This window comes from Telopea speciosissima, chromosome 3, assembly GCF_018873765.1.
Source record: "Telopea speciosissima isolate NSW1024214 ecotype Mountain lineage chromosome 3, Tspe_v1, whole genome shotgun sequence".
Taxonomy (NCBI): Eukaryota; Viridiplantae; Streptophyta; class Magnoliopsida; order Proteales; family Proteaceae; genus Telopea; species Telopea speciosissima.
Window position 1 is genome coordinate 10127143 of NC_057918.1, and position 23959 is coordinate 10151101.

The 23959-nt window shown below is 41.1% G+C and overlaps 3 protein-coding genes across 3 annotated transcripts; 1 reads left to right on the forward strand and 2 right to left on the reverse strand.

The window, feature by feature from the left end:
• Positions 1–681: 681 nt before the first annotated feature.
• Positions 682–3004, reverse strand: LOC122654212 (pentatricopeptide repeat-containing protein At5g39980, chloroplastic). The gene has a single exon (XM_043848200.1). The coding sequence runs from the start codon at positions 3002–3004 to the stop codon at positions 920–922; it is 2085 nt and encodes a 694-aa protein (XP_043704135.1). The 3' UTR covers positions 682–919.
• A 2238-nt stretch (positions 3005–5242) lies between these two features.
• On the reverse strand, positions 5243–19093 carry LOC122655986 (protein EARLY FLOWERING 5-like). Its single transcript, XM_043850397.1, has 9 exons — positions 18955–19093; positions 18192–18285; positions 8864–8949; positions 7230–7279; positions 7038–7107; positions 6871–6952; positions 6383–6780; positions 5775–6308; positions 5243–5636 (listed from the first exon to the last, which is right to left on the reverse strand). The coding sequence occupies exons 1-9, from the start codon at positions 19033–19035 to the stop codon at positions 5415–5417; spliced, it is 1617 nt and encodes a 538-aa protein (XP_043706332.1). The 5' UTR covers positions 19036–19093; the 3' UTR covers positions 5243–5414.
• Positions 19094–21374: 2281 nt separating this feature from the next.
• Positions 21375–22178, forward strand: LOC122654213 (glutathione S-transferase U17-like). Its single transcript, XM_043848201.1, has 2 exons — positions 21375–21702; positions 21804–22178. Exons 1-2 carry the CDS (start codon positions 21385–21387, stop codon positions 22176–22178), a joined length of 693 nt encoding a protein of 230 aa, XP_043704136.1. The 5' UTR covers positions 21375–21384.
• Positions 22179–23959: the final 1781 nt, after the last annotated feature.

Genomic DNA, 23959 nt, shown 5'->3' on the forward strand with positions numbered 1-23959 from the left:
GGGGGGGGGGTTGAGGAGATTAAACCATGAGGCATGAATCGAGATACAAAAGGGATCAGATCATGTCTTAAAGCAAAAGCCAGGTCTCATAAACCAGGCATAGGATAGGTTATTGCTCATTTAGCAATATTGCGAGCAGCTCTACTGTATCTGAAAATACAGAAGTCAAAGCTGCACAACAAAGGCTTAAGGAGAAAGTTTTCCTGTACAAGGGTGATATCAGTCTTCACCTACGAATCTACCGTCGTAATTACCTGCCCCTTTTATGTTGAAGGTCTGAAATGCCCTTTCACTATTCCTAAAGTCCCATCCAAACACAATGATGCCATTGACTGAAGAGATTCCAATTCACTGTGGGTGAAGAAAAACTCTGTCCAAGCCTTAATATCTGCTAAGATGGTTCTGACTGCCGCTGTTTCTAACTCCTTGTCACCTTGCAAGGCATAGACCACCTGTTGACAATCTGAGAAACAGATAAGCTGAGAAGCCTTCTAGGCCGGATTGCTAGGCGAAGTTGCCAAAGTTCTTCCTTGCAAAGGATCATAAAGAAGAGACCCAAGTCCTGTAGCCGGTAGCCTGTGGCCTCCTAGAGATGGCCACTTCAGATGAAACAAACCAGCAATCATATGGTTCTGATGTTGATTATTCATGTGTCCTTCTTGTAGGGTTGCTGTGAAATGGTTGATCCAACAGTTACCAATAAATTGGAAGAAAGGTTTATGCCACCATTTTGATCATTGCTGCACTCGAACCAACATAGGAATTGGGAGCATCAATCAGCCACCTCAATTTAAACTTGAGAAATACTAACATTTACCAAAGAATCAACATAAATCTGTGCAATTTACAAGAAGTTGCTGTAGTTTAGCCCATTCAAGGATAAGATACTTTCCCTCTATGGTGATGAATACAACGACCTTCAGTTTCCATCTATGCTTATCCGGTTAATAATTTGAGATGCATCATCCAGCTTATTTGCTCTCTCGTAAATGCTGGCAGTGACGAGATGTAATTCTTTCTTGTGAATGTTGGGATCAGAGTCCAGCTTCTCAAACAGTGTCTCCACAGCCTTAAAATCCCTTTGAGCTCCATAGAGGCTTAACATTTGAAAGTGTACTTCGTCAGAGTAAACACAACCTTCTTCCTGCATTTCCCTATAAACAGCACCTGCTTTCTCAAATTCCCTCAGCTTCCCATAAGCATTCAGCACAAGAGCAATAACATTAGAATCAGGAAAAAATCCTGCCCCTCTCATCTTCTCAAACACCTCAACCACATTTTCATGCTTCCTATTCCTTGAAAGCAGATCAATCATGCACCCAAAGACAGATAGATCCTTCAGCTCCCCGACATCGGAAGCCTGACGGAAGACCCATATAGCCTCTTCAACCCGACCGGCTCCTGCGAGTATTGAGATGGCCGTCTCTCTGGGCATGTTGTCTGGACGTTTGAGCTCATGAAGCAGACGCTTGGCATGTCCAACCAGACCCGCCCTCTCATATGCCACAATCATCGTCTGGTAAAGGACCTGATCGATCTCTACTCCAGAGCTCCTCAGCTTTTGGAACAACATTGCTGCCCGATCCAATTTCCCAGCTTTTCCCCATATAGAGATTATTGTGGAATAAGTAACAGCATTTGGTTCAATCCCTCTACTTTGCATCTCTTGGACAAGATTGTTGGCTTTCTCATGCTCCAGAGACTTGCCATAGATCTTAATCATGGTGTTGTAAGTGACCACATTTTGTTCGATACTCTTCCTCTGCATTAACCGGAAAAGATGGATGGCTTCCCCAAAGAGCTCAGCCTCGCCATAGACACTCAAGAGGGTGTTGTAACTGACCACATTGGGCTCAATTCCCATCTTTCTAATGCTCCAAAAGAGGCGGTCTGCTTCCTTGGCCATGCCAAGCTGACCGTAAACATCAATCATGATGTTGCAAGTGGTAAGATCGAGAGGGCATTTGACATCTTTCATCTCAGAGAATATGGTCAAAGCCTCAATGAATCTTTGGTGCTCGACGTACGTAGTGAGAAGGGTGGAATAGCTAACTGTATCGGGCGCAACACCAGCTGATCTCATCTCTTGAAGGAGGAGACGGGCTTCCCGGAAGAGCTTAGCCTTGCCGAAGACATTGATCATGGAATTGTATACTACAAGGTCTGGGGAGAAGCCAGAGCGCTTCAACCTGGAGAAGAGAGAGATGGCCTTGGAGTAGTCGTGGAGCCTGCGTGAAAGCTCGATGAGGTTACTGTACAAAACAAGGTCACCGGAGACACGGTCTTGCTCCATCTGCTGGAGCCAGGAGAGGGCAGAGTCGAATAGGCCCTCCTTGCCGAAATGGGTGATGAGGGTAGAGTAGGTGAAACGATCAGGCGAGAGGGACCTTTGACGCATTTCGTCGACCAGGCCCGGGGCGAGCTGCCATTGCTTTGCGCGAAGCACATTACGAATGACAACGTTGTAGGCAAAGACAGAAGGAGCATACGAGGCCTCTTCTATCATCCAATCAAGGAGGGCAAGGGAACGCTGCCAGTCGGATTCGCGAGAGAGAAGAGAAACCATGAAGCGAAGCGAAAGCTGCCTCCCTTTGTATGGAGACATCAGTGCGTAGAGTTCCTGCTCGTTAGATGTCTGCCTAATGGATGAGAGGAGCTCTTCCATGTCGACGCTGTGATCCCAATAGACTGGTTGTTGTTGCTGGTGGTGTTTTTGGCGATGATGACTGTAATGCCTTGGACGGAGAGATGGTGATGATGACGACGACGACGACGGAGGAGGAGGGTTGTCAGTTGATCTTCTCCAGACATCTTTAACTGAAGAAGACGAAGAAGAGGAAGAAGATGAAGAAGCTATAACAGGTAAAACAAGGCGAGAGCTGCAGCAACTCTTTGGCTTCTTGGAGGGGGCTGGTAAGAGGTTACTGCAAGTGATGGAACCATTGGTGCTTCTGAAGAATAATAACGCCGTTGGAGCTGAAGCCGAATGGCAAGTGGCAGACATTGTGGTCGAGAGAGAGTATCTATCCATCATTTCACCAAATCATCTAACTGCAATCCTATTTCGTAATTAAAAGACCAACACTGCCATCATCTTTCCTAGCAACTCCTATCTATCTCCTGAAAATGAAACAGAGGTACTCTGCTCAATCATCAACCATAATCGAACCCATACGGTGGCTTCTCAATTCCGGCAGTTCTACACTGAGATTTGAGACTTGAAAGGAAACAGTAGAAAATATCTTCCAAATCTTGGCGTCTTGGGTCCTTCTTTTTGGATCATTGGATGTGAGCCACAGGAGCTATTGAGTTATCAGTTACAATTCACATCTATATAGTTGTGTATACAAACAAGGAATTTACCTGTCAAAACTGCTGCAATGTGGAACTTCTTCACTTATTTTCATTAGATTTAAACAATTGCATACCCGGGAAGAGTCTTTCCCTCTGCTTCAAACATGATGCTTCGTTTAAAAACAGGTAAAAATTCGGATTTCAGGTACCACAGAAGATTAGGTCTCAATAATGTATATAGATTTAAGACCGCCCTCGGTTGCAAGTTGCAACGTGGAACGAAATAGTTGCATCGACCCTCTCGAAGGGAGCCCAGCGGCCATGGAGTGCTTAGGGGGAATCCAATGACTCGGCTGTGCCACACACATCCTGGAACGCACGCACAGTCAACCCAGCCGTTGGATGACTCATTGGGCTCTCCAACTCATTTGAGAGGATTCTGATTCCGTTATGGCTCGTCGATTGGATTTTAGGAATCAGTGTCATATCGATCGATCGGTATGAATTTGGCTTGTCTCCAAGGAGCCCAGGGTGCTGCCAAAGGGCATCCAGCGGTTGAGTTGTGCCGCACACATCCCTAGGCGTGCATCGAGATGTGTGCGGCATAGCTCAACCACTGGATGCCCCCTGACAGCACCCTGGGCTCCCTGGAGACGATCCTGACCTAATCGATATTGGTATCAGTTGACACGATTATCGATATCTAGTTGATATCATCATATCAGTGATACAGCGTAGACAAAGTAAAATGTTTAAAAATATATATGGAAATGAGATCGCAACCTATGGTCTCAAGAGCTGCACTCACTAGCCACTGGGATGCATTGCCTTAGACGGGATTTCTTCCTTTCCATGGGGGCAGTGTCATACTTTCACGTACTTCTAAGTATGAGTGTAGGACTGGGGAACCACACGACTAGGTAGTGTTCTTTTCCCCAAAAAAATATTAATATGGGCATCTTAGAGGGCAAAAATGTTTTATAGAGGCATACAGGCATACAGCCGATAGATATCGGCATCTATATCAATTTCAAAACTAAATCCATGCTCTCTGAAGCCCATAGGCCTATAGCACTTCAAGTTCTCAACATGAGATCTTCAGACCACGGTTCTGGATATCTAAACCAGTGATCTTCACCAAGAGTGTAGACCACTTTTATAAGAATCGGAATTAGACGCTGATCCATAATAGATATCTACTTTTCTAGGGTTTAGGCTGATTGTAATCGATTTCAGACCGATTCCAGCTGAGGCTAATATTGTTGCCGATTCCGCATATTTAAACCTTGATGTAAACTCCTCATTAGTAAATAAATAGTGGGAGAATTTCCCACATTGCAGTGTGGGGAAGAATCTACAATCTACATCCATGAAAGTGCAAAAAATGGTATTATCCACGTAAGACCCACAAGGGTCGTAACAAAAAAAAAAAGCATCAATGGACCCAATCCAAGTCTCTGAAGCAAAGGCAACTAGGCAATCAGAGATAAAATTCTACTGTGTAAGATCCTCAATGTTCTACAAATTCTAGTCTTCTCTTACTGCGTCCAACTTATTCAATCTAGGCCTTGGATCAATGCACCTATAATATCTCAATTTTGCTGAAGAAAATTTCCATCACTAAAAGTTGACCACTTGTTCACACAGCAAAATCAGAATTGAAAGTTGACACCATTCTCCACTAGCATTTATCAGTTAAAATGATTGTTTAAAACATTTTATTGCATCAATTGGTACAGCAGTTGACCAAGAAATCTGAGCCTACAATAAGTCTAAGTCGTACAGCAGTGCACAATTGTCCAAGTAAACCGTAGTACGCTTCATTGTATGATTCAGTTTCTAAGTTGAGTCAGATAAAAACCAGCCCATCAATAGAGGACCAAAGTTCCAAAATAACCCTAAACTCCCAACTCATTGAAAGATCGGTGGCTGCCAGAACAATGGTGTAAGAACAACACATAAATGGAGATTCCAGGGCTGGAACATTCTGAGGAAATCACTGCTATGTAGAGCAAATAACTCATTCTTTGCCATGAACCCCAAAGCTGTAACAAGAGCCTTTGGATGTTTCTCTTTCAACATGTTGACAGCTGAAATTCACTGCACCAGCTCTAATAAGCTCAACCATCAAGAGCACCAAGGGCTTTCATGTCCTCCAAAAAGGCCATGTATGAGTCATCAACGCTCTGTGTCTTCGGTGCTGCTGAAGTACTCGCAGATTCCGACTTCCCAGGAAAAGCAGGAGCTGTTGTCCGGGGAGCTGTTGCCCCTGTTGACAAAGTTGGCTTTGGTTTCACTTTAGGGGCAGCAGTCTCCCTCCTTACTCGTACAGATGCTGGAACCTGAATTCAGACCGACTTCATGTATTACTAAACCAAAAAAAATTCTACTACTGGGGCTAAAACTCACAACCGGTGACAGTTTCATGCCATTAGTAGAAAAAAGTGCAATGTACGACTAAAAGAAGGATGTTAACGTACCATAGCTGTAAGTTCAGGGGTATGCTGAGCCAGCGGTTTCTTCACTACAGTTGATGCTGCCGACTTGACATATGATGGCTTTGGTGGTACAGGTCTAACTGTAGTGTGATCATCATCCTGAAAAGTAGGAACAAGGCTGGGTGGAACTGATGATCTCATCATTGGGGGTGGCCCAGGTGGTGGACCAAAAGGTGGCCTTGGAATTGGTGGAACAACCATTCCAGGGGGAGCGGCTCGGTTAGGAAGTGCAGGGCCAGATAGTGGTGGCCGCATATCCGGTGGAGGTGGGGGTGGTGGGAAGCGTGAAATACCTGGAGGTAATACATCAGGCTGTAATGTAGGGATTAATGCAGGCCTAGGCATACCAGTTTGTGGCCTAGGAGGAGGTGGTGGCGGTGGGAGAATCAACTTAGAAGCATCCTTACTTCCTGTAAAGTTACCGGTATCAGACTCGGAGTGGCCACCTTCAGGTTGATGGGTAACGAACTTCTGTGACAATCCAGGAGGCGGAGGAGGAGGCGGCATCGCTGGCATCTGTAAGAGGTGCAGACCTTGTTATGATTTTCCAAAGTATAGAATGTGCATTGACCTAACAAAAATAAGCTCACCCGATTAGACTCCTTAGTCTCTGTATCATCTGATGCTGCAGTTTGACCTTTTTCCCTGTCACTTGCACTCGTGCCTGGAGGAGGAGGTTGAGTGGGTCGTTGAGATGGTGGAGCCAGTGGAGTGTGACTGGAAATTTGTTCTTTGGGTAGAGGTCCTGACGGTGGCGGCACATTTGGACCAATGTCAGAAGCAGGCTTTGGAGGCTTGGGAGGTGGGGGTGGTACAGGCAGAGATGAAGGTACTGCACCCTCTCCAAGATCCAATTCACTGGCATCTGGTAATGGAGGAGGTGGTGGCGGAGGAGGAGGAGGTACAGATAATGCCACATCCTCCGACTCTGACTTTGATGATGATGCTGCACCACTTGATGAAGCTGCTGACAAAGGAATTCTAGGTCCTGACGTGCGAAAGCCAAAATAAAAACTAGTAAACAATAAGAACAAGAGGAAGTATCATCAAGACATGAAAATGTATAAGTTAAACCGACCTATTGATGACTTATACATGGGAGCCTTTCCAGGAGGTGGTGCCCCAGTAGGATTTAACGTGGGATGATAATAAACAGAGTCCTGCAACCAGGAGCGGGTAAATATGAGCAGCAGTATAAAGAAACTTGGATATAATCGTCTACTTGTATCAGGTATCGAAAGATACTTCTGGTTGTGGATGTTTTGCTCTCTCCTCTTCCTCTGCAGTTGTTCGTCTGCGAGGAGGGCCCAAATGGCTGCAAGAAACAATAAAACCACAAATAGTCGGGAAAAGTTAAAACAATAAAGCATTAATTAATAGTTAAATCAACATCTGTCGAATAGAAATATACCAGAAACCATAGGAAAGCTTCTTCACCTGAACATCACTGGAGCCTCACCCTTCTCCCGCAGTTTCTCTTCATACTCCTGTCAAGTGAAAAGAATACAGCAGCCATCACAATATGGAATAATAAGGCGATATAAATGTAAACTCATCCAGAAATACTAATCTAAGGTTTGCCATCAGGCAGAGATGGAAAAAGGGAGGGGAGATGCACTCTTATCTCTCACCACAATTTACCACAATATTCAATATGACAAAAGAAGAGAAGATAAAACAGGGGCAAGAAAGAAGAGTGCAACAAACGGCTGGTTAGCTTTACTTTCATCTTCTGTTTTATTTCTTTCTCTTCAAGTAGCCAAGCCTGATTGGAGGGACCAGGTCCAAAGGCCAACCCCATTGAATTAAATTACATAAACGTGATATTTAGGCATCTGATCTCCAATTTTTTTCTACAAGACTTTTTAAGTGCTTTCTTCACTTTTCAAGCCAACCTAATCCCTCACCAATGGAAGTAAAGATCATTCGAACATGCTCTGTCGGTATAAGCAATGTGGTACCCATCTAGTTGTGGATTCTGATCTGCGAAAAAGAGACATACATCACATTCAATACCGGAGACAGGTCTTACAAGCAAGTGGTACTTGTTGCAGGCCTATCTGACGTACTTAATAGAACTATACCAATCCATAGGACCAGCTTGTAGGACGATACGAAACATCAATAAGTAACATGTGTCTCATGAGGATTAGGACTCATCACACAACTACAAGATCCTGAGAGATTACTAATGCAAACAATCAATATGTTGGAGTAGGCTAACCATAAGATCTTTTACATTTTTTTTTTTCTCCAGAACTTTTAGAATTCTTTTCAAGCGACCTGTTCACCATCCAACCACACACCAGTATGGAATTCTTCAAGTCATTTGCCTCTAATCCAGCATACATGGATTCCTCCAATCAACAGTCTCAAGCTCTGTTTTAATGGTTGTACTTTGGGTAAACCGCGGGGGGGGGGGGGGATCAGAAGGGGTTTTATGGACCATGTTCTGGTTTTCAGTAGATGAATAGGTATCGGTGATTTGATCACCACTGAAGTGAAAGGCAATTATTGAACTTTAGAATATCTCATCATCTCATGGATGGTCTGATCTGATCCTTGAGGGAGATGCAGCTTTCGGTTATTAGATGTATCACTTCAAGTCTCGAGGGCACATGGAGACATTCGAATCTCAGAAAAAGAGGCAGGAATCTTAGTTCAATTGGTAAAGTCTCCTTCTCATGGAGGCTGGGGTCATAAAATATATATTAATTGTTTGCGATCCAACCCTTGGATACTAACCTTAGCAACTGCTTCTGACAATGAAATTTACGGTGCTTGAAACATAAACATTGAAAAGCATTAATTGATGGATTAATGCAAAAGTTGCCTCTCGTAAAAATTAAAATAAATAAAAAAGGGCCATTACCCAATGCAGGGTCCTGGGAGGGGAGAGTTTGGAGTCAGTCCTAACCTTTGTATTTTGCACCAAGTGGCTGCCCTAAAGACTCGAACTCGGGCATTTGCCCTGGCATCCTGGAACTTTTACCATTGGCATAAGCAATGGCCCATAAAAGTTCCCTCTCATACCAAATGAAAATGCCTACCCATGTATAAAGTTTATATACCTTCCTCTTCTTCAAAACAAGGTTCAGTGTGTCCTCCAGTTGTCTTTTCTTGTGCTTCCTTGCCTTGTCCAGAGCACCATCTGCTTCTGCGCCAATTGACAATATGAATTAGAACCATTAGGAAGAAAGAGTTTCCCAGCCAAACTATCAAACTGGATGATACAGTACAACATAACTGTATATATATAAACTAGAAAATACATGACATATATCAAATGAACCACATGATAATGCAATATTACTCCAAGCTACAAGAAAACAATTGAAGGGCACAACATATTCCACTGCATATTTCAAGTTTTTGCTGTAACTATAGAGTTGTGTGATTACAAATACATGCACAAGTAACCCCACTTGGTAGTCCTAATATTAACCTCATGGGAATTTCATTTGAGTGACCATCTTTGGTGTCAAGATATATATATGAGATGCAAAAAAGTGATCTAAGATTCAACTAAATACTAAATACATTATCAAGGTGTCTCAACATCACAGAAATCAAACACTAAACACTCATCCAGGGCTCAATTAAATTAAGCAACAGGTTGTCATATTACAAACCCCAACAATACTTGAATTTGCCAAAGTCTATAAATACAATGCTTTAGTTTTTAAATCTTGAAATAATCCCTCAATTCTGACCACTTAACTGCCAAATATTAAGGATTTTACATGTCTTTCGGGCTAAATCTGTGTCACGATTGACAGTTCACTTCAATTTACAATATATTAATTTGGAGCTTTAGCCTTTAATCAAACACTACAATCTTCGTAGCAGGTACAATGTCATAAACTGACACCCATGTCAGTGTCATTGTTAACTGAGCTCCTTTTTAAGATAGATCCAAGTCATGTCCACTCTCCAACTCTGAGACTTACGATTTAGGTAGATTAACTTATTTGTGGCATGCAGACCCTACAAAACCTTGACCATATATCCTCTGATTACAACCTGTGCAAATCTTAACTTGCTGAGATCTTCAAAAACTAAAGTCCAAAATTCTAAATTGAATCAGTATACACATAACATCATTGCTTTGACCATAAATTGATCATACTAAATCATCAATTCAGATAACATAAAATACATCCAAGAAGATTCGAGTCAATCCTTCATTGTAATCTCTACAAAATTCTATTTAAATGCACACTTAACATTCAGATTTCTGCACCACAGTTCCAAACAATGTTTGCCTAATATCTGCTTGTTGCAACCATGCTTTCAAGAAAATCCAGAAACAGCATTCCTTTCAGCTGAGATTAGCATCAGCTCCGGAATAATTATCCCCAAGGTTAAGGCAGATTCTGTACTAATGCAAGTGCAGAGACCCATCAAACAAACTATCCACCAAGCAGTATATAATAGTAAAGAAAATTCCTCTCTAAAAAGATGTATGCTAACTAAAAACAGAATGCCAAAGTAATTGTGCTCCTACAAAAAAAAAAAAAAAAAAAAGGAACATCACCGTGTAATGAGGTTTCTAAACTTTTGGCAGAATTAATCTAATAGATGAATAGAAATAATAGGATCACATAATATAGGAATGAAAACCAGAAACAGAAAATTCACAGTAATTAGGGCAAACAGATTCAGATTAGGCACAAAATTCAGTCGATGGGTTTGTTCTGTATACAGATCAGACCTGCAAAATTGTGTCAAGATCTGAAACAAACCTACAGCAAATAGGACTGAAGCATTCGATTGGCAATTTTAGGGATTCAAAATAGAAACTCAGATGGAAGCAAAACATTGTTTATTGAAGTTAATTAAAAGGTTAACAAGCAGATTTAAGCATCTTCGAGACAGCAGCAGAAACTGAAACCAATAGCAAACAGATCTGAATTGACCGTATCAGGCCGGATCGGACCTTTTTTCCCTTCAGAATAACGATTCGGGGTTTTCTGGACCGTTACAGTATCAGCCATGGCCAATTCCAATACCTAAAACCATGGTCTAAATCCACAACAACAACAACATTGCCTAATCCCAACTCAATGGGGTCGGCCACATGGATCCTTCTCTCCAATCAACTCTATCTGATGTCATACGTGATATGAGGCCTAAGCTAAACATGTCTTTCCTCACTACTTCTCCTATAGTTATTTTAGGCCTGCCCCTGGCTCTTTTAGATCTTTCAATCTGAATCAAATCAATCCTCTGTACTAGGGCATCCCAAGGCCTCCGTTGAACATGGCCACGCCACCTCAAACGACTCTCTCAAAGTTTATCATGAATAGGGGCTACGCCCAACCCAGCTCTAATATGGTCATTCCTTACTTTATCCTTCCTAGTTTTGCCACACACCCATCTCAACATCCTCATCTCTGCTACACATAAATTATTTTTAGGACACTTCTTAACTGCCCAACATTCTGCACCATACATCACAGCCGGAAGTATGACAGTCCGATTAAAATTTTCCTTTAAGCTTTAAAAGAATATGTTAATCACACAACACTTTAGACGCACCTCTCCACTTCATCCATCTTTTTTTTTTTCTTTTTCGATGAAAGAAAGAAAAAAATTGAATTAATATGGCAAATTTATACAGCTGTCATCTACCCAAGGTACATTAGTAGTCAAAGTTTGTTGAGATAGGGATTTAAACCAACTTAAAAGAGCAGTATCCGTCAGATGGTTGAACAAAATGCCTTCCGAGCGATCAAAAATCTGCAGAAAATATTCCAACACTTCAAAAGGCCAAGGAGAACGGGATGGAGTTGGAAGAAGTCTAGGTAGCGCCTTGTTAGAGCACCAAACTTCTTTCCGCTCGGAAGCTTTAGCCGTTGAGAATGGCCAACAATTCTGGTTCCATTTCATGGTTGTTTTTAACCCTTCCTGCATTTAACAAAATGAATTTGCCATCTAACAAAATGCCAAAAGTCCATTCGGAACAGCCTATGTCCGTGGAATCAAGCCCTGCGCATAACAAAACAGGAGAGTCCAAAGTAGGTAAATGAAACCTAGGAGTAACATGCATATCCTGATTATTAGAAGATACAGTATTGGGCTTAACAGAGGGGGGCGATATGAAGGTCTTTCATCCAAAGTTCAATCCTCTATAACACATTTAGAGGATGAGGTTAAACAGGGCAGAACACATAATTATTTCTGAAAATCCAAATAAAATAACAAGTTATAATAAAAATAGAAAAAAACCAGACAAGAGAGGGCTTATCAAGCGTGCGACTTAGGAAAGTAGAAATGCATAATTGTCTCAGAGATGGGAATGAGATGAACTCTGTCCTCAGACCCAAAGGATCAGCTGCCCAGATATGTTTAACCCAGTCACAAGATAGAAGTAAATGCCAGAGGGTCTCATTACAAGTGCCACAGAAAGCACAAGTTGGGTTGATCTGAGTCCATTTCGAAATAATATCCTTAACTGGAATCCCTGCATTTAATACACGCCAGAAAAAAATTTTAAATTTCGGATAAAGATTGAGTTTCCAAAAAAATTTCTACCAAACGGATAAAGAAACATCAAAGCAAGAGGAATTAGAAATGAAATTAGCCGCTTTTTAGTGATAAAACGCACATCCCTAGTGAGAGTGCACCACCAGGAATCCGGGGAGTCAGAGCACAGAATGTAAACGATATGAGAAAGATAAAAAGGAACAAAATTCCTCAAGAGATCCTGATTCCAGAAGTTATTAGAGATAAACTGACCAACTTTTTGAGGGTGGGACCTCTGGGATACCTCTGGCTTGATAGTGAAAGATGGTATGGATGGGATCCAAGGGTCAGTCCAAAAATAGGTATCAAGTCCATTACCAATTCTCCCAAGACTGAAAGATCTAAGGGACGGAAGAATTTTAGTGATGCTATTCCAAATCCAAGACCCTTTCCTAGACCTAGTCTTTGGGTCAAAAAGAGAAGACTTAGGATGGAGACTTCTTGTCGAACCAAACTCTCTGTGGACTAAAGTCCACTTCATCCATCTTAATTTAATCCTCTGGACAACACCATCATCTATGTCACCTTCTTTATTTACGATAAAGCCCAGATATCTAAAATAATCACTTTGTGGAATCTCCCTCTCATCAATATTCACCACCTCATTATCTTTACTAGGATGGCTAAAGGTTCACACCATATATTCTATCTTAGTTCTAAGAATCTTAAGACCTTCTGATTCCAAAGTTGAGCTCCATAGCTCCAACTTGGTGTTAATCCCTGATTTGGACTTATCCACCAAAACAATATCATCCGCAAAAAGCATGCACCAAGAAACCTCATCTTTACACACCATATATTCCATCTTAGTTCTACTTATCTTAAGACCTTTTAATTCCAAGGTTGATCTCCATAGCTCCAACTTGGTGTTAATCCCTGATTTAGACTCATCCACCAAAACAATATCATCCGCAAAAAGCATGCACCAAGGAACCTCATCTTGTATGCCTCTAGTTAAATCATCCATGATAAGCGCAAACGAATAAGGGGAATTCACTATCTTAACACCCCCCCCACACACACAGCTCTTACATTAGTCACCACACCATTGTATATATCTTTAATTGTCCACATATTTACATGACACCCTTATCTTTTTCCAATATATTCCAGATTAACTTTCTAGGGGCTCTATCATAGGCTTTTTCTAGGTCAATAAAGACCATATGGAGACCCCTCTTACCTTCTCTATATCTTTCCATGAGTCTCCTAAATAATAAATAGCTTCCATCGAGGATCTTCCTAGCATAAAACAAATTGGTTCCCCGAAAATATAGTTTCCTATCTTAGTGTTTGGAACCCCGTTTGGGTTCACTATAAGAAATAGAAGACTCCAATGAAAAGCTTAGTGGCAAAACAGTAAACATTTTGAAGTTTGCTCATGGGGAGTGGCAATTTGGTAATTAACTAGATTGTTCAAGGGTTTACTTGGTAGGCAAAGGAAAGAGGACAGAAAGGGAATTATTAACTATAGAATAGAGATACAGTTGGGACTAAAAGTAAATAAACGACATAAGGGAATTAGGGATAAAGGGAAGAGGTATTAATGGAGGGAAGAAGAAAAGGGGAGGGTATTTACTCATATGATGAGGCTGTCTTCAACCTTTCCATCGAGAGCCAAGGCGGTAACTAGAATCTGCAACTGGTCGATTTTGCTTCCTCATATATGAAATCACACCCCAAAAACCCTAGCTTCCAGAATCAGAACCACATGGGTCTACTGAGTTGACCCAAACCATGATAACTCCAAAGAAACAAGTTGCACTTGGATTAGAAGTTCTGAAACAGCAGGCCAACGATAGGGATGCTCACCTTCGAGGAAGAGATCTCCCTCAAGAGGAACCCAATGGAGTTGAAAGTTGAAACTTTGGGGCTTGAACCACAACTAAGGGGTGGTGGAGGGCCGGATAGGAGAAGGGAAAAGTTGCAGGGGAAAGGGAAAGAGATCACATAATCACACACTCTCTCAAAGTAAAACTCAATAAGCTTCTATTCAATTCACTTCACCGTCCATTGTTGGGTTACAAGCTAGTATTTAAAGGGAAAATAACAAGACTCCTATTCTAACTACAAAACTGAAATAAGTTGCAACTCAAACTCTAACACTATCTAACTCCTACGTATGTAACTCAAAACAAATAAAAGACATAAATAAATAAACCAATTCCAACCCTTGATGGACCAAAACCCATTGGACCGGTTCTGTCTGGGTATGGGTCTCCAAAGCCTATCATGCTGGTCCAACCAGTCAAGTGATACTGCACCAAGGGGCCTCTGAAACCCAGGTAATAGTACAATCAATCAACCCTAACAACAGAATAAGCCCTTGAAATCCTTGCTTGCAGTACATACGGATTCAAACCTGCAACTGGTTTCATTACTTGCAACAGAGGAGATCTTGAGCAGGCGAACTCTAGAGTTCTGATCGTATATGAAAGCTCTACCTTTGACCCAAAGATCGAGCCAAATAGAATTCTGTCGAAGGAGTTCCAATGACCTCTCTGTTGATCACTCTGCTGCAAGGACAGACTGAGAATAAAGAAGGTATAAGAAGAATGGAAGGGAAAAGGACAAAAAGGAGAATACCACCAACCAGAGGCTACGCAGGCTACAACCCACAAAATTCAATATTCATTCCAATCTCCTCATCGATGGTAACATATAAATATTTGTAAAGGAAAAACAAAGATCTCTATTCAAACTCTAAAACAATGGTAAGAGTTTGAAACAAACTCCATTCACTACCTGTTGACACGCTAATAATAAAAATTTAAATGACAAAAAAAAAAATTATCCCAAATAAATAAACTACTAACAGCCTTCTTAGACCAAAAACCAAGGTTGGGCAGGTTCCATCTGGGTTTGGGTTTCCAAACCAAGTCGTGATGGTCCAACCATTCTAGAGCTATTGCATCACCTGTAGGCCAGTACACTTATTTATGGATACTTCAGAAACCTGCTATTGGCATAGGAAAGATAAGGTCAATCCTAAACTGAAAATAAAATATAAACAAAAAAACAAATAAGAGCTCTTCCATCACCCAACCAATATGAAAGCTCCAATCTGACAAATACACTAGCAACCAATAAGAAAAAGAGAACTGACTCAGACTGGAATATAATATTCCTTATCCAAGATAAGCTTTATAATAAAAAAAAATAAAGAAAAGAAGCTGCAATAAAAGACCCTGCAACTAGGACTACAAACAAGATAAGATTCAAGACCTGATCAGGAATCAGAACCTCGAAAAAAAACAATGTAGCTGCAGGCTGTCATGACAACTAAATCTAGCTGCAGATCTGAGTATTTCTCTAAAACTGTCGTGGGACCTAGTTTCTGCATAACCCTGCAATTACACACAAATAGACACCCACACACCCAGCAACACACTCCCACACAAGAGCGAGTGAGCAACAAAGAGAGAGAGAGAGAGAGAAAGAAAAAGGGACAACGAATAAAGGAGTTCCACTTGTTCATCAGCAATAGTGTTGAAAATGTAAGTCCCTTGGGGGACAGCTACAACCCAAACCCACACCTGACCAATAAACCTAATCACAAAGCAAATAAGCAAAGCACATAGGAATTAAATAGTGCAGGACCATTCATCTAAGTAGTATTATTACTAAAAAGGTATAATCCAGATTGATGACAGTCAAGTGTGTGGTTTGAATAGAGGACAACGTTTTTACAAAGACGGTGATGCAGATTCATCACCGAAATAGGCTTGTTATATTAGTAATAAGTCCAGGGTTAAGTTCTATCCATGTTGGGCCTTTGATCCCATGGGTTTTCAATGTAATGGGTCACTTTTATAGACCTAAAGTATGGGTAATAGGGTTATATGGGATTAGCTGTTTTTATTCCATAGTTTTATTTTGGTGCTTTTGTTCTTAAATCGAACCGGTTCAACCAGTGGTTCAATTTAAGTGATTTTAAAAGTTTTTCCTTTTAAGTGTTTTAGTGGTCATGTGCCTACTTAAGTAGGTCACATGAATTTTTAAGTCATCCACTCCCCACGGTTCATAGGGAGGATGTGTTACGTATTTAGGTCGGCTAGGAGAACCTAGTTTACTCCTATGCTGATTAGGATTGGCCTATTGGCCCTTATAAATAAATAAAATCGTGGGGCTCCTCTTTACCTCACAATTTTGAAATCTCAACTCTTAAGCTGCTGCTGCAACTTGTCTTCTCCAAGGAGAATTGTCTTGTGTTTGATCAAGGCTGATGGAATCAGTGATCCGCTTGACACCTTTCGATGGAAGCCCGGGTGGTTTGTGGTTACTTTCAACTTCTTCATTCACAGTTCTACATTCAAGTTCTGGTTTCAAGCACCATTCTACTTCAACAAAATTCTGTTCAAGTTGTTCTTCATTAAACAAGTAAGTTTGAACCAAAACCCAAACCCACCATTCTCTTCTTCTCCTCTGGACCACCCACAACCAGCATAGCCTAAACCAGCCAATAGAACCCTACCAAAACTTGACCAAGTCCTCCTCTACTCCCTTGGAGAACTCAATCCAAGCCTGGTCCTATTATGCCCAGCCAAACCCTTATAACTCCACTCTTTCCTCTTTCAAAAACCCTAACCCTAGACTCCATAATTTGCTGTCGATTCCGTCCAGCAGTCTTAGGCTTGTTATTTGTTAACGTAACCTTCATTGGAAGACTTCCATACATCATCTAACCTTAACCCTAACATCAAACCCTAAACCCTAACCCTAAATTGACCTTTTCCATTAGTTAACCCTAGCTGAATCTCCCTTTGAAGAACAGATTCTGGTTGTGGCTTCTAGTTGGATTACATTTAATCTAGAACTACATTAAACTGCATATCAATAGGCAAATGCTGTGAAAAAAGCATTCACTATTATTACAAGCAGCAATACAAGCTTTAAGGGAAGAAAAAGAAAAATGAAAATCCCAATGGACACAGGAAAATCACGTAAGTGAACTTGTTTTACGCTTTTAGTCAAAACACCCTTTGGATCGGGTTATATATGTGTTAGGGCTTTGGGCTTAGGCCTTTTGTCCAATGGGTTTTCTTTGTAATAGAGCACTTTAATGAACCTATAATATGGATAAAAGTTAGGAATACATGATTTACTTAACTAGTCAGTTAAATTGGAGTCATAGTTGGATAAGAGCTGCCTTTAAGTCTTTTATTGGTCAATTTAGTCAGTTTTTTTATGTAGATTGGGACACTCAAATGGGCTTCAAAGGAGGATTAAGGCTGGTCCAATTGGTAACCATTCATAGCAGCAAGAACCAAGGTCTTAAAGTGGACCAGGTTCATGGAGATTGAGCCAACCAGCTTTGGTTGAGTCATCCAGCTCGTGGGAGCTGTACTTAGCTACTTAATTTACTCAAACTCTTAACTCTATCTACGACTCTACTCTAACTCTATCTATGACTCCACACTAACTCTATCTACGACTCTATCAACAGATAAAATAAAAAAAGAAAATTACAAAAAGAGACAAGTCCTAATTCATACGCATAACTGCATCACCCACTCCAACTCCAAGTCGAAGCAAATAATTAAAGATACATGGAAATAAATTTTAGTGTTCATAAAGGATCATGAGTTGAAATCTTCCAGTTTTTCTTCTAATTTCTACAGAATTTCTATTTTGGCACCAACAAACATTAAGTACAAATTTTTTTCATAATGACTAAACAATGCCCAAGAATTACGAGCATAAAAACAAAAGTACTTCTAGCTTATCTAATAATACTAATCATATTCCAATACATAAAAATGTTCCAAGTAGCTTCAGACAACTTTAATTTTGGAGCAGATTATAGTTGGTAAAGTTGCACCTATGGAGAATGAATGAAACAAAAATGGCAGAAGAAGAATAATGACATACTCATCATTTCCAACTTATCAATCTGTTCCTTGATTGTTTCGGGATCCTTCTTCAAAATGCCAACTTCCCTCACTTTTTTTCTTTCTTTTTTATTCTGTTTGACAAAGAAATATCAAAGTGAGGAATGTTTGAGTTTGAACGGATATTCAAGCCATGAAGTGAACCATAGAGGATAAAAGAAATTAACATAAGAAACCAACATAGAATAAATAGGTTTGAGAGCAATATATATATATATATCAAACAAATTCTCCATACAGAATAACAATTAGTCCCCCTGCTATTAAACCTCGACAGGGTTGAAAAAGCATGATTCAGTCCCACAACCATTTCGTATTTCCTATTAGTAAGAATGAAGTAGCTCAAAAAACAATATATCTGAAAAAAAACAGGTGTTCTAGTCGGTGTGGAGTGGACCATGCTTCACATATTAATAAAACAATCAATAAAACTGTGCATTCTCATTCAAATTTCCGCTGCCTCTCCTTTCTGACGCTAAAACGAAAGAAGAAATAACAACAACAATGGAAATAACGATTAGGAAACATCTTTCGAAAACTCAAGCTCCAAGTGAGAAAGCGAATATTAGTTTCAACATATCTGTGTTTGAAAAACAGAAATGAAATTTTGAGACATATGTTAGGGTTTTCCAAGACACGCCTAATAATTCCACTGAGGAATGGTGATGGTGCAATAACAAAGGATTAATATAAATATGAAAGCAGAACTAGTAACCCTAGAAACGAAATTGCAAGTTTTTTACCCTTTTCAACTCCTTTTTACGGAGCTCCTTCCGGTAGGCATCCGTAGGGTTCATGACTTTCCCTCCTTTCGTCGTCTTCATCTTCGCTCCAACCCTCTCTGCTTCGATGTAGACACCCGCGATGAACTGCTCTCGGATTAAAATCCTCTCTAATTCCCTAATCGTCGAGTGCCTCTCTCTGGTGGATGGGTTTATCAAACAGAGAACCCAAACTCAAAGGTCAATACGCCTTCACCCACCGTCACGTCCATATGATGAGCCTATGATTCCCCATCTCATTGAACGTTTTCCTCATCAGTACGCTAACTTACTAACTATTTTAAAAAGTTGGAATGTTTTACAAGAGCGAAAATATTTCTCATCGTACGATTGGAATCCTAAGCTTCCAACCGTACGATTGTAGTCTTGGGATCCATCACAGTGATTTTCCAATGGGGGTAATCCACTTTGTACGGTATCTGATCTATTCATACTCTTTTTATTTTTTCGGGTAAAGGATCTATTCATAATTTCATACTCTACTCTACTAGACCCATCGAAACGAAATCGAGAGGAGTTACATGGTTCCGCACCTATTTTACTCCTTTGATGGCTGCATCACCATTTTTATTAATGCCTGGGATCAACGACGGGTGGTCACCCCTTTCCATTAAAGAGAATCAGGATCCAGATCCTCTGCCGAGCTGCCCGTCCTGCCGTGCTATGCAAACATAGCAAGATGTGCAATGATCGTCTTACCTCCAGTCTGGCAAGACACTTTGATAGGGGTAAGGTGGTCATGTTGTGTCTACGCAACACGGCGCAAAACCGATAGCTTGACAGTAGAGGATCCAAATTACCTTGAATCAATGACAGATTCCAATAAATCACACATATCCACGATGTAGAGAATGCTTGAGACTCTGGATCATATAATCCTTGTCTGTCTGTTTGTACATGCAGTTTGGTTTGAAAGTAGCCTATTACGTTGCCTCGTAATTACAAGGATCTAAAATTGGTCATCCTTGGGATACATGGATCTAATTTGAAGAAAGAATCCTTAACTTTTTGTTCGCGGACTCGACTCAAGTTCCCATACGAGAACATTCTTGTACACTTACAAGCCGTCTGGTGGATTCCACTCCTCATCTAGATTCCATCTGGATGGCTTGCAGGTATTTCTCGTATATGAACTTGAGCCGGCCTCTTTCATTGCATGGTATTTGTGACGTGCACAAAATGATCTAACTCTCAAAAGTAAGTGATGTTATTCGATGTGGAGAGAAAGCAGCCACTGAGTTCACCAATGCTAATCAGGTTCCATCTAAATCAAACTCTACTCAAAGGGTTATATCATTCCCACCTTCAGAATCTACCCATTGGATTCCCCCACCTCGTGGTCCTCTGAAAGTAAACTGTGATGCTTCAATACTATCAAATAGCTTAATCAGTGGCCTAGGATTGTCTTCCATTATCATAATGTATGACCGCTTTTGGCTACCTTAGAACTAGCTAGTTTTGAATCAGTTCTCATTGGTAAAGCCATAGCAATTCGGACAGCCCTTCTTCAAGCTATCATCAAATCGGACAACAAAGATTTAATCAATTTTCTCACTATTGTGCAAGAAAACCCTCCTACTTCAGTTAGCCCTATTCTTCAAGACATCAAGGATGTGATGTCGTATTTAGAGTCATGTGTTTTTCGTTTTGTTCCAAGAGAGCTAAACAGTTTAGATGACTCTCTTGATAAGAAAAGCTGGTACCTAATGTGTACAATTATTTAGCCTCAATCCAGTCCTTGGATTTTGAAAGTTTGTAACTCTGAATTTATGTGTTTTTTCACGTCCTTCTCAATAAATATCTTCCCCTCCTCCACACTCCCCCTCTCTCCCCCCCCCCCACCCCCACCCCCACCCCGGCCCCCCCCCCCCCAAAAAAAAAAACTATAAATCGTGGTAGGTACTGTGCCGACAAGCAGCGTGCAACCCTCCATTCCAAAGCAATTAGACTGGTAGAGGTTCCCTCAATGAATTTTTCTCCTGGTCAGGTTCGTAGGTTCCTCTCATAGGGAAGATAAAAATGACGATCTCATCCCACTCGGATAGTGTGTTTGAACAGAGGGTGAGGTCGACATTTCCGATCCCCTATGAGAAGAACCTATGAACCCTCCCTCAACACTATAAATAAATCGTGGTAGGTACTGTACCAACAAGCAGCGTGCAAACCTCCATTCCAAAGCAAGTAAAGGTCCATCACCGACTATTTATGTCCACACATCTCTCTACCCCATCACCATCTATTATTCTATTTAAGTCCATACATATATCCCTATTTTCTAATAAGTCTCACAATCCTTCCTGGGAGAGAAAAATTTCCAGGCTTCTTTTGTTTTTTTGCGCTTTGTTAACATTTACAGGGTCACTCTCTCACACTCACACCTCGTGACTGTCAATGGCTGAGGACAACGTGAAACTATTGGGTGCATGGCCGAGCCCGTTCGTCATGCGAGCGAGGATCGCCTTGAATATCAAGTCCGTCACCTACGAGTTTCTCCAAGAAATGTTCGGATCCAAAAGCCAACTCCTCCTTCAATCCAACCCTGTCTACAAGAAAATCCCAGTTCTCATCCACGCCGACAAACCCATCTGTGAATCCCTCAACATCGTTCACTACATCGACGAGATCTGGACCTCCGGACCTTCTATCCTCCCTTCCGACCCTTACGACCGCGCCATAGCCCGCTTCTGGGCCTCCTACATCGACGACAAGGTATACACACACAACTTCATACCTTCTTTCTTTCAAGTTCACTAATTTCTTTCCTAGACAATGATGGTTTTTGAAATGTCATTTTGGTGGAGTTGGTGCAGTGGTTCACCTCTCTGAGTGGGATAGGAAGAGCTCAGAGTGAAGAGGCGAAAGTGGCAGCTATCCATCAAGTGAAGGAGGGGTTGGTGTTGCTGGAAGAAGCGTTCCACAAATGTAGCAAAGGGAAGAGCTTCTTCGGTGGAGAGAGGATCGGGTACCTCGACATCGCCTTTGGTTGCTTCTTGGGTTCGACCAGAATGGCTGAGAAGCTCAACGGAGTGAAGATCCTTGACGAAACCAAGGCGCCTGCTCTGGTAGGATGGGCGGAGCGTTTCTGTTCGGATCTGGCAGTGAAGGATGTGATGCCGGACACGGAGAAGCTGGTGGAGTTCGTTAAGATGATGCATGCCAAGGCCAAAGCTCCTCCTCCCAGTTAAAGCTTTTCCAAGTATCCCTTCCTTTGTCGGACCTGGCTCCTCTCCAGTCGTGGCGGGAGATGGACGGTCCAACCTCATTAAACGACAGTAAAATCAAATCCTACATGTGAAATGACCATCCCAACCCTGATTTTGCTGTCGTTTAGCGGGGCTGGATGGTCCAACTCCTGCCATGACTGGACAAAATCCTTTTCCTCCTTTGTGGCGTCATTAATAACCTTGAGGGTGTAAGTGTTATGTAACGAAGGTTGCAATTTCACAAAAACCCCTCTTAGACTCTTTAGAAAATAAAATAAGTGATGGAAGTTCTTAGACGTAATGATATTTTAGTATGTTTCTATTAAGTAATTTTCTGGTACACCAAAAACTTCAAAATTGATGGAACATGTTAAATCAAGTTTTTTAATATATCCTATATTAAGTTGAGCCAATCTAACATCCATACACTAGATTGGATCCCATTAAACACATAAAAAATTTTTTTAGAGTAAATTACATGGACACCCCCTGCACTATAGCCATTTTGCTTAAACTCCCCAAAATTTGAAACAATTATTTGAACACCCCCTGCACTTTACCATTTCTTTTCGGTAGGTCAAGTCCGTTAGTTTAGTGATGATGTCATTAGTTAAATGTTCTGTAATACTTAAACTACCCTAAAAGGGTACTGAAGTGACAGATTTACCCCCCTTCTTCTTCTTCCTGTGACCCAAAAAAAAAAAAAAAAAGGCAGCCATGGCTGTGTGAATTCTCATGTGATCTCCCAAAGCCTTTCCTTGCAATCGAAAAAAAAAAAAAAAAGATCGGCAGCCGTGGTTGTATGTGAACTCTCATCTGACCTCCCAAAGCCTTTCCTGATCCGAAACCTTTTTTGCAGACCTTGCATTTTCATGGGTGATTGCCTTTCCTGATTCGAAACCCTTTTGCAGACCTTTCATTTTCATGGGTGATTGGATTGATGTATGGAAAAAATGGCTTATATGAGAGTTCACTAAAAATCGACAGCCATGGTTTGTTTCCTGTATATGTAAAAAATGGCTTATATACACATGGGGGACATCACTAATAACTCGTATTTGAAATCTAGGGAAGTGACAAATTATAATGCTTTGAAGCATATCCATTGTCTGCTTACATGCTTCAGCATGGCTGCGTGTGAACTCTCAGCCAATGCAGACATGGCTGTGTGTGAAATCTCAGAAACCGGCAGCCATGGCTGTTTGTGAACTCTTAGCCAATGCAGACATCTGTAAACACCTCCTTTCTTTGTCTTATTTGAAAGCATTTAGCAGTGGAGAAGAATCGAACCTGACGAGAGAGAAACCTCCAATTGCTTCCTTCATTGTTCTGCCTCTATCTCCGAGAGACCATCTGCGGCTACCGCTCCTCCTTCTCCATCACCGTCAACAGCAGTATCCACCATTCTTTAGATTCAAACCCTTAATCGATTTTCAGGTTCAAACCCTTAATATGAAAATCAATTAAGGGTTTTGGGTTATTTTGATTTGAAATTTGTTTAAGAAAAGAGAAATTTTCTGAAATCGATTTGGGTTTGAAATCAATTAGGGTTTGAAATCAGTAGGGGGTAGGGGTGGTGGGGTTGCAAGAGGAGGAGGAGGAAGCAGAAGAAGAAGAAGGGGGGTAAATCTGTCAATTTCATTGTTTTCTTTTGAATAGATGATAAGGGTAAAATGGACATTCCCAATTAAACACTAACAGCAAATTAACACCGTCAGGTTTCGGGGGGTGTCAAGTAATTGTTTCAAACATTGGTCATAGTA

Excerpts from the sequence above, each read along its gene's own strand:
- LOC122654212 (XM_043848200.1), bottom strand. The coding sequence starts at position 3,004 with ATGTCTGCCACTTGCCATTCGGCTTCAGCTCCAACGGCGTTATTATTC.
- LOC122655986 (XM_043850397.1), bottom strand. The coding sequence starts at position 19,035 with ATGAAGACGACGAAAGGAGGGAAAGTCATGAACCCTACGGATGCCTAC. Across the intron at positions 18,286-18,954 it reads GTAAAAAGGAGTTGAAAAGG|AATAAAAAAGAAAGAAAAAA; the intron begins GTAAAAAACTTG and ends TTTGTCAAACAG. Across the intron at positions 6,781-6,870 it reads CATGTATAAGTCATCAATAG|GACCTAGAATTCCTTTGTCA; the intron begins GTCGGTTTAACT and ends TTCGCACGTCAG.
- LOC122654213 (XM_043848201.1), top strand. The coding sequence starts at position 21,385 with ATGGCTGAGGACAACGTGAAACTATTGGGTGCATGGCCGAGCCCGTTC. Across the intron at positions 21,703-21,803 it reads CCTCCTACATCGACGACAAG|TGGTTCACCTCTCTGAGTGG; the intron begins GTATACACACAC and ends GAGTTGGTGCAG.